The sequence below is a fragment of the Idiotropiscis lumnitzeri genome, chromosome 9 (genome assembly GCF_059441095.1).
Source record: "Idiotropiscis lumnitzeri isolate Australia: NSW breed Sydney's pygmy pipehorse chromosome 9, RoL_Ilum_1.0, whole genome shotgun sequence".
Lineage (NCBI taxonomy): Eukaryota > Metazoa > Chordata > Actinopteri > Syngnathiformes > Syngnathidae > Idiotropiscis > Idiotropiscis lumnitzeri.
In genome coordinates, this window is record NC_142399.1 from 9,601,696 (window position 1) to 9,612,331 (window position 10,636).

At 42.5% G+C, this 10,636-nt stretch overlaps 1 protein-coding gene across 1 annotated transcript; it reads right to left on the reverse strand.

Annotated features, from left to right (window-relative positions):
* Positions 1-5,477: 5,477 nt before the first annotated feature.
* Positions 5,478-10,636, reverse strand: LOC148330160 (G protein-coupled receptor 26-like). Its single transcript, XM_088304969.1, has 3 exons — positions 9,726-10,636; positions 9,059-9,172; positions 5,478-6,496 (listed from the first exon to the last, which is right to left on the reverse strand). The coding sequence occupies exons 1-3, from the start codon at positions 10,394-10,396 to the stop codon at positions 6,205-6,207; spliced, it is 1,077 nt and encodes a 358-aa protein (XP_088161095.1). The 5' UTR covers positions 10,397-10,636; the 3' UTR covers positions 5,478-6,204.

A 10,636-nucleotide genomic window follows, 5' to 3' on the forward strand; every position in this document is an offset into this window, starting at 1 on the left:
AAACATTACCGAGGATTGGATGTGTCTCCAAAAGAGCGAAACATTGAAGGAGCTGCAGCAATTTCTGGCAAGTACTGGCTGTTTTTGGTGCATGTGACAACAATCTCCCATCATCTTCAAATGTATGCGATATAAGTTAAGGTGGTAAGATGGAAGTTTATCTCACAAAGACAAAATAAAACATCTTGAAATCTCTCAAATATGTGGAAAAATATGTTATGATCCAATGAAACCAAGTTTGAACTTTTTGGCCGCCAAACCCCATTGTAGTCTTTGCCATTCCCTGCTAATTCCTCACCTCATTTCCAGTCATTTTAAGTACTTATTGATGTCTTTTATGTGCAGGACATTGAGACAGCCCTGCTGGTGATTAGTCATTCTTCCTTTTGAAAGCAGCTTGCTAACTCGATGGTCGGTTTAACCTCTTCATTCACTGCTGAGGTGTCTTCTAATCAAACGTCCTGATGGATTTTCGCTAAGCTCTTGGCCGACTGAAACAATGTGAATAGCTACATTTTGTTGCCATAGATTCCCAATCCCTCCCCGATGGTTCCCTGATAATCGGCTCACCGTGTATTGTTGCATTGTGCGTGTGCTTGGTGTTTATTGAGTGAATGAAACAGTGATTGTGTCACTTTCTACTGTGCCGTACTACAGTAGCCGATAGGACTTTTTTTAGCCTTAAACTTATAAAGGGACACTTGATCCGGCTGAACATTGGCACTTATGTAACGGGTATGCGTGTCAAAATAAGCTATACTGCAGCATTAGTAGAATGCATGTTTTTAACTACTTATTTTTGTTTTGATTTCTCCAAAACAAATTGATAAAATTGAAAATCCAAGCTTATTTTCCTGATTAAAAAAAAAAATCATAAATTGAAACCTGACTCTGTGATCCCTTTAATTTGTCTTTTGGTGGAGAATCCATAAAGCTTTAAGGTTTTGGCTGCCCCTCCCACCTCCAGTGGCATTAAAAAAACAGCTTTGCAATTTTTTGTTGTATATCTGTGGTGGAGCTCTGCTGCTCAATAGGATCACTTGCTCAAATGTCTTCATTAAAACTTGGAATTCATCACGATTTAAATCTGAAATTTCCGTTTTCCAATAAAGCTTCTGGCGCCTTTTGAATTTTGCAATACATCAGGATAACTGCCAGCTCCAATAAGCAGGATACCGCTTGTGTTCAAATATCCGTTACTTAAAGGTTTATAACACTGCGACTCTCAATGCTAATCGTTCGCCTTTGTCTAGTGTTTTACATTACGTGTTAGCATTAAGCTAGCGGGGGCATTCGTAAGTTGTCTGGTTGTTTTCAGGAAACAATGTTAAATTCTTTGTTTTATTTTTAGTTTGACAGCAAACTAAAACTGAGACTAGCGATAAACAGCTGGAAGTGTTTTTTATGAGGAATTTGTTTATGGTCCGCCAAACTACTGCTTATTGTTGATTTGGATTTCATTTAACCCAATGACGTGCGTGAGTTTCCTCCGGGTACCTCGGTTTCCTCCCACATTCCAAAAACATGCGTGGCAGGCCGATTGAACACTCTAAATTGCCCCTAGGTATGAGTGTTAGCGCGGATGGTTGTTCGTCTCTGTGTGCCCTGCAATTGGCTGGCAACCAATTCAGGGTGTACCCCGCCTACTGCCCGAAAGATAGCTGGGATAGGCTCCAGCACCCCCCGCGACCCTAGTGAGGAGAAGCGGTACAGAAGATGGATGGATGGACAATGACAAAAAATGTGCCTTTCAGACGTAAATTGATTCGCCAATGTCAAACTGCCGCATTGTAGCGCCAACTATTGGTGAGGAGGACTTACTCAATATCAGCTTTAGTTTTTTTTTGCCTTTAATATCGGTGGCTGATATCGGCAGCTTACACGAGTATCCATCCATCCATTTCCCAAACGATACTCGCCCAGCGCTACAAAAAAAGGACATTTTTTTCTAAATTCTGTACAATATGGCCTACGGGGGATAAAAAGCGTCCCAACCCTTTGATCTAAAACGAGTATCTTGTCTCTGTCAGTTAAGATGTGACCCGCTCTGGTCTCAATTATTTGTCTCATCTCAGGGTGTTTTTTCCCCAAGTCTTGACACCTTTTTATCTCACATAGATTTTGACGGAAACGTAATGGAAAAGGTGGCTATAAAGTCGGATTGCATGTCACACGGCCTACTTTTGATTTGTGGCGAGAAGACAGGCTGCTTTATAGACTTTTTACACCAGGCCAAAGGCGGAGAAACACATCCTTTGATTTGATGTCAGAGTGAGTGGGAGGTCTGCATGTGCTGTTCTATTAATGAGGGTGGTGGCATCTTTGTGTGTACTTGTTCAGTCAGGGCTGGTGAGCCAGCATGCTAATTGCATGACAGCAGCACTATTTCTTCGCACCGTAGGGGGGGAGGCTACATCACACAGTTGCAAGAAAATGTATTTCAAACCTTTTGAGTAAAGTGGATTTCTCCATAAATTGGTCCCAAAATGTGGTCGGAACTTCGTTTGAGTCACTATAGCAGACAAACGGCTGTTTAAAGGGGAAGGCAACCCCAAAGTGTTCTTAATAATATATTCTGCACACCTCCACTAGTCTATACACTATGCATTCTGATTAATTTTGCGTTTGTGGAATATGAAGTAAGCAGGAAAAATCTTTTACTTTGGAGTACCCATGTTCTTTTTTTGAAGACGGATCAAACGGATTAATGGCATTGTCATTCATTACAAAGGGGCAAATTTATTTGACAATCAAGTTAATTGAACTTGTACACATAACGAAAATGACCCTCTTAGTCAAGGCACAACTGTATATAATCTTTTTTTTTTTATTATTATTACAGCTAAATTTAAAGGCGACATTTCCTCTATTGTTGGCTGCAGGACAAACGAGTGTAACGAGGCAAGAAGCGCAAGCTAATTAAGGTATTGCAATCTGAAGCCTTTAAAAACACAACTTTTTGCAGAGCCACTTTTCATTTGAGTGCACAAAAATGCCTACGGGGACCTCCACACACAAAAAAAAAAAGAATTCAAGTGCCAGAAGCAAAAACAAGCAGAGCATTCCACTACAGAAATAGACAATCTGTTCTGATTCTTGTTATTATGAGCTGTGATGCTTGTATGCCCTTTTTTGGAGGGGGCGGCCCATTGGGAATAGTGTGACATTTGACTCCGACATTCCCACGGTTTGTAAGACACCGTTATCGGAAATGATACGCTGCAGTTATGTGGGACATAACGAGTGCACAGCCATTTATTTTTTATCCTGCGTGTTCACATTGGGGTCAAAGGTGAGCTGGAGTCTATCCCAGCTGACTTTTGGGAAGAGAAGCGTGCACTCTGGACTGGTGGACACTCAATCGCAATCAACCAGGGGTCGGCAATCTTAGATGGTGGAAGAGCCTTGTTTGATTTTCTTCCACAGAAAAACAAAAAACACCAGGAGCCACAAAACCCATTTCAAAAAGGATTTTTGTTTCTCTTTTTGTTTTTTTGTTTCTACCTCGATGTACACTGTTAAAAAAAACAGACACAACTTGTATTTTTGGGCCTAAAACAGTCATTTAAGTTGAAAAAAAAAATTCAAACCTGAACATCAGAACTGTGAGGTAGATGTACTAGCCACAAACCCATCGTGATGATGCCAATAATATACATGTTAAAATCTATCAGCATGACTTCATCTCCAAGAGAGGTACAAGTTCATAGAGGGCGATGATGAGTGGGATGTGTAGAGTCTCGCTATTGTTTTTTTTTTTTTATTATTATTTTTAATTCTTTTCTTTTCACACCCTGCAATCAAGAACGTTTTTAACTCAACACTGCTGCCTTATTAAAAGTCTTTGTCCCGCTGCCACATCAGCAGCAGCGGCAGAGGCAGTGGGTGGGAACCGCTGTTCATTAGGCCCTTTTTTTCATAATCAGTGTGGGAGACTCAAGGTGTTATTCACGCAGTTTGGTTTAGTGATCATTTGCGACAAGGACAAAAATGTGCATGGAAATTTTCACTATCCATCCAGTTAACACAAATGGTCGCAAATAGAAGAAGGAGTAAGGGCAGAGAAGGTCCCCAATTGAATTCCGCAGTAGTAGTTACCACAGAGCAGAGAGAATACATGATAGTCTCCCCATTTCTTGACTGAAGGAATGCTAAAAAGGACGTCAAAAAGTTCACACATGTGTTTTAAATAAGTGTGTGTGAGCGGTAAAATATGTGTGGCCATTTTGTGTTGCTGCATGGTTGGTCTGCAATGTCCGTCCATCTTCCCCTTCCGGTGGGTCTGGAACATTTTTCTTGTAATAAATATGGGTTCACTGTACTGCATGTAAGAATAAAGTAATAAATACAATTTATTTTAAAAAATGGAAATCCTTTTTTTAAACGTGCCTTGTAAGATGTCAAGAGCGAAGTTCAAATAGCTAGTTAGTTACGGCACATATAAACAATTTTAATTTAATTTCATTTCTGACTCTCTCTGTTCTGTGCACATACCTCGGGTCAAATTGACCCAAGAATGAATGTAAATGGACATTTGATTATTTCACTGAGCACATTTAGGGTGACTAAGGTTTGATTTGTCAACCTCGTGCCACCGTAATGGTTTTAGTGGTGTGTCCGTGTGTGTAGTAGAGCTACATAAAATAGTACACGTTTAGTTTGCATTGCACAGACTTTATTGACACAAACTCACAAACATCATGCACGGCTAAAAATAAATAAATGGATGCCACTTAAAGCCTTTATAGTCAACATCCTGATTTGTCACAAATCCCTCATGAGTCACGAGGTAGAATAGATCCTTGCTACACACCTTACCCTGTTTTGCCTGATGTCACCTCACATTAAAAAGACTCACCTGCATGACATTATCCCACAAATAGCAAACGGTTACCAAAGGTTTGGGATTAAATGAGAGGTCATTGTCTGAAAGGCACTTTACTACTCATGCCTGACAGCTCCATCATCACATCAACCTGCGTCATTCATTGCCATGTGTACAATGCGCCATACTGTCCCAGGGGACATCACGTTTTACATTATCCCCTGAACACGTCGCGCGTCTAATCCGGGATTTACATTGAGGTTATGCTTCAATATGAATCACATCACCCAGTTGGGTGACTAACAGTATAGCATCAGTGAAACTGAAGGTGTCTCTGCATTTAGGCTGCAAGGACCTTTTTATGACTCTCTTGATCACACATGGATCGTAATTGTGGCAATAAAACTAACAGTCGCTTCATTTACAGCATACGTGTCAAACTCCAGTCCTGGAGGGGCGCTTTCCTGCATGATTTCAAGCACACCTGATTCAAATGATCAGCTCATCAGCAAGCTCTGAAGAAGTATCCTGCTCATTGGAATCAGGTGTGTTGTAGCCGGGAGAAATGGAAAACATGCAGGAAAGTGGTGCTCCATGAACGGAGTTTGACACCTGTGATCTCCAGCAAGGGTCTTCAGTCCTGTTCCTCGATTCCTGTCCTGCTTGTTTTCCATTTCTCCCTGCTGCAATATACTAGATTCAAATGATCAGATAATCAAAAGTCTGCAGAAGCTGGATAATGATCGTGATCATTTGAATCAGGTGTATTGCAGAAAGGGGCGATGGATAACAGGAAGGGCAGCGGCCCTAGTGGAACAGGATTGAAGACCTTGGTTCTACAGTATTGTAGCCAGTCAATAGAGTACAATTATCTCCAGATTTTTTTCTGAAGAACATCCTCAATAGTCTTTTATTTGTTTTGGGGAAAAAAAAGACAAAACTGTCAACATGAGTGGCCCACTTGGTAATTGCCACAAAATCTTGATGTAAATATCTACGCTATAGCCTGGGAGTACAGCAAACCTATCCAACAGGGTGATCTTGGCATTCATCGGTAGCCGAGATGTAGCACTCACTTTCAAAAGGTTTGGTGACCTCGGATTGAAAGCTAGCACTGCAGGCACAGCAACGGGCGTACGCTAACGTTAGCGTGTACTGTTGTCGTTCGGTTTGCTCTGAGTACTTCAGCTTTCTCCCGCATTTCGCAAACAAGCACGGAAGGTTCACTGACGACTCAAAATTGTCCTTCGGCGAAAATGTTGGTGTGGATTGTTGTTTGTCTCTATATGGTCACATGAGTGGAAATGACACCACAGCTTCCACGAAACCAAACACCAACACATTTCCTGCAGGGAGAAAATACAATCATGAGCTCTGCTTCAGTGGCCAAGAGATTGTTTGCTGCTGGGCGCTTGGCCGTGATCACTAGTAGCGTTGGCTGCGTGCTGGGCGTCCTGATTCCTCCTGGCGTTGGCCTTCAACGCGGGGGAGAAGGAGTCCCGCCGGCTCCTGCCGAGGATCTTGCGAGCCAGGAGGCGGCAGGATTTCCTGTACTGGTGGCGCAGCAGCGAGTAGACGAAGGGGTCGCTCGCCGCCTTGCTGTACACCAAACATTTGGACAGCACCCCCCAGTGTGCGTTGATGTGCTCCGGGGAGAACAGCTCGACCAATCTACCTCAAAGAGAAAAAGAGATAAGTAAAATGTGATGGGGAGAAGTAAAAATAGCAAGGAATTGGTGCATGGTACTGATGTGTAAGAAAGTACACTCGTAAAACTACAAGGACTGATGCAACTCCTTTTCGTATGTACATTGACTTGGTGAAAATGTGCAATATAGAGACCATGTCGAAAGATTTTATTTTTTACAGATTTCCCCCACCTACACATTCCCTCAACACATTTTAAAGTATGGAAAAATACTCAAGATTTTTGAAACACACTTTAAATTAATTTGAAAATAGAAATCATTAATATTAAACATTAATTACAGAGATGTATGAGATACAAATTTAATTTGTTTATTTCAGGGTTATAATAATTTTGGATTTTTCGTGAGTTAATTGTTTTTATTATAATCAGTTAATTTTAATGAGTTTTTAGAGCAAATGTAATAGTTTTTGTTAGTTTTTATTCTTTTTCAAAAATGCTTTATTTTAATTGATTAGTTTTAGTGTTAGTTTTAGCTTATTTCAGATATAGAGTGTTTGTCGAGTATTATAAAGTTCGGTAAACTACAATTCTAGAACAACAGTTTGACCTTCCTTCTTCTCTAGGAATGTTCAGCAATAGCAAAATAAATATATTTCAGATTAATCCCGAAAACAAAGGACTTTCACTATAATCCTTGCTTCCTTACGTTTTAGATGTTAGATGCGGTTTCAGTTAGGTTCAGTTAGTTTTCTTATTTAAAAAAAAAAAGAAGCATTTTCCTTTTCAATTTGTTTCGTTAATGAATATGTTCTTGTTTTTTTTTTTTAAATTTAGTTTCTTTCGTCAGTTTTCGTTGACTATAAAAACGATACCATGGCCGCGTTCATGACTCAAATCATGTTTTTCATTGAAATATATGAAAATACCTTTAATCCGTTCCAGCCTTCTAGCCTGTTGTGGTGTTTAATGAGAAAATGGCACTCCATACTAGTGGGTTTTATAAGAACACGCTGTAATAAAATAATTAAATATAATTGAAAATTAAATTTAAATTTAATTTAATTAAACAGTTTTGTGGCTTTGTGCATTGTGCTGCACTTTCTGCTCTACCCACCTTGGCTCATCAGTAAAGCACTCATCTTAATTGTTCTACGCTGAGAATAAAGAAAATGTAACAGCCTATTTGGACAAAATAAGGAGTACAAAGTACAGATATCTGCTTTCGGTATTCTGACGGGAGTGACACTAAAAACATCCCTGGGAAAAAATAGTACAGCTACCAGAAAAGTCGACTTAAGGACAGTAATCACTTAATAGTACAGTCCTCTGATGTTTCCTACGATGACATGAGCTTAATTAGAGTGGAAGAGCCTCCCTGTGGCGAACATTCCATTAAAATGTCATGACAATGTCTGCAAATGTCAAGCCACCGATGCCCGAATGCGTCCGATTGTGTTCAAGTGAGAGGAACAAGCAAACGCATTGTTTGGTGGCTAATCTGTCCTCTTAATTACGCGGATCTCCTCCATTCTGCCAGACGGCTATTTCCATCCCAACCAATCTAACAGCTTGTGACAGGTCTCCGGCGCTAATGCACGCGGCCAAATACTAATGAGAGCTACCGAGAGCGGAGCTGACTCATTTGCTTCCACCGCCCGCCAGACTTTCATCTTGCCGATGAGGATTAAGCGTGCTCGCAGGATCGATGGGCGGCGAGAGTGAAATCTTATTGTCACCATGACAGGGATCAAGTATCAGCACAATAAGAAGGAGAGCCCCGCAAATTCAATTCAAGTCCAGTAAAGTGCCATTCTCATGGCTCTGAGTGGCGATTGGCGTTCTCTGCGCTTAATTAAGTCTTTATCAATTCTGATTGGTGATTGCAGTGAACCGCACCGATATCGCCATTTCACTTTTGACACTCTAAAGTTTCTAATTAAAATTGAGCACCTAAAGGTTAGTTGCATGTTGTGCCACAATAAACAGCACATAAGTCTACTGGATGTGGATGCAGCGTAATTTAGACGAAGAGGCAGAGAAGGTCCCCTCTTAAGCCACAGTCGTAGTTACAATAGAATATATGCCGACGAGTATTGTTGGATTCTCTATTTGTTGCTTTTGCTGTTCCGTGGGTGTTCAAATAGCAGTTGTATGGAGGTTTAGAATTTCCGTAGTATTTATGCTAATTTCCATTAGTCCACATGGCATTTCACTCAATAGGTTAGAATTAAGCATAAATGCCTTTGCTGTATGAAACTACTCGGCTTGGTTGAACATTTTATCAAAATGTGTACATGACTGAACTAACTTTTTTTTTCAGCATTTGGCATATGTAGAGAGAGAGAGAGAGAGAGAGGCAAGGGAGGAGTCACGTAGTCCTTGTTCACTTATTTAATAAACTCCAACCACCTGAGCAGGAGAAGAGCCTATCAATATTAAAATGCCACTCCAAGCCTTTTGAGTCTTGAGTCAAATGTCATAAAATGCCCCTTGTGCAAACCCTCTAATCCATTCAACGCTTGGTTTAATTAACTTTTTACGACAGCAATTTGACTAAACTTGTCTCCGGCAATGCCGTTCACCTGGTGATGATGTACGGAGTGAAGCACAGCACAAACGTGCCGATAAACGTGCTGATCTTGTTGGTGGACCGCTGCCTCCTTTGCTTCTGCTCGTCCAGGCACTTCTGGCGAACACTACCGGGGAAATCAGATGATGAAGCAAAACGTGCAGTCAAATTTCAGAATGTGACTGCAGCTTTCTGAAAGGTTGTACAGGAATACACATTTTTGAAGTACTTTCTTTGGCGTGTGCCTCGTTTACTTTTCAAAACATTGGCCAATGATATGCAGTGACTCTCAAACTTTTTACACCAAGTACTATGTAAAAAAAAATAGTTTAACAACATCATGAACCAGCTGGGATAGGCTGCAGCACGCCCGTGATCCTCGTGTGGTGAAGCGGCTCAGATAATGGATGGATGGGTTTCCGGGTAGATTTTCAAAGTAGGGTTAGGGTTTCAAAGGGGTAAGTAATTAACCTGCCCATTCCCCAAAAATTCTTAGAGGTGAAGGAGTGAAAACACCCCTTAGATCCCCTCAGGTCAGACCCCCCCCCCCTTTTGGCACGCCACTGATACCGAAAGTGCAGATTTTAAAGCAATATACAGTTTCTTCTCCTTAATGCAAAAAGTTAAGATCATAATTATATGGATATAAATTCCAGCAGGAACTTGGAAGTGCTCTTTACCTCGGATGGATGTCGACGAGCAGCAGCAGCGTCTGCATGGTGATGACGTCGATGCGCTTGCAGTGGAACCTGGCCACTCGAAGCACTTTCAAGTAGGTCACGCACATGGCCACCAGGGCGAGCAGGAAACTGAGCCCGTGCAGGGCCACGGTGAAGACGACGAAGTGCAGCCCCTTGGCCCTGGCGCCGCGCAGGATGCACGACGCGTACAGCTGGTGGTAGCCCACCCACGAGCGACAGGAGGCGGCGGCGGAGAAGCACAGCGAGTGCGCCCACGTGTAACTCAGAGCCGCCACCGCGTCCCGGCGCCGCACCCTGGAGTGGTAACTGAGCGGGAAAACCACCGCCACCCACCGGTCGATGCTGAGCGCCGCCATGGTCAGCATGGAGTTGGTGGTGAGGAAGGTGTCCAGAAATCCCACGGTCTGGCACAGACCGCCTCCTCCGCGCTGCTGCCGGCCGGATGTGAGGAGCCCCGCCAGGGTGAGGGGCATACTGGAGAGGCTCTGCAACAGGTTGCAGAAGGTCAAGTTGAGGATGAAGAGAGCGGGGGCTTCCTTGCGGATCTCCGCGTTGTGCACGAAGCAGATCAGCACCAGAAGGTTGGACAGCAACGACACCGCGATGATAGCCAGCAGCAACGCGGCGCACGCCACGTCCGCTGCGTGCATGGTGTTGCCTCCTCAGGTCATCCGAACCTCGCTCCGGTTTGCCCCATCCACCCAATTCTCACATCATGCGTACTGAACTCCCAAGAATGAGCTGGCTGTTGCTTCCCAAGCTTTAACTGGATCCCGCTGGCTCATGCGCAAATACGCATCGACGCAAAAAACATTCTCCAGAAACAAATAAAACGGAGGAAATAAGTAGTACGAGCTTCTCTTTCTGTCTTTCTGCGAGTGAGTCTGTGT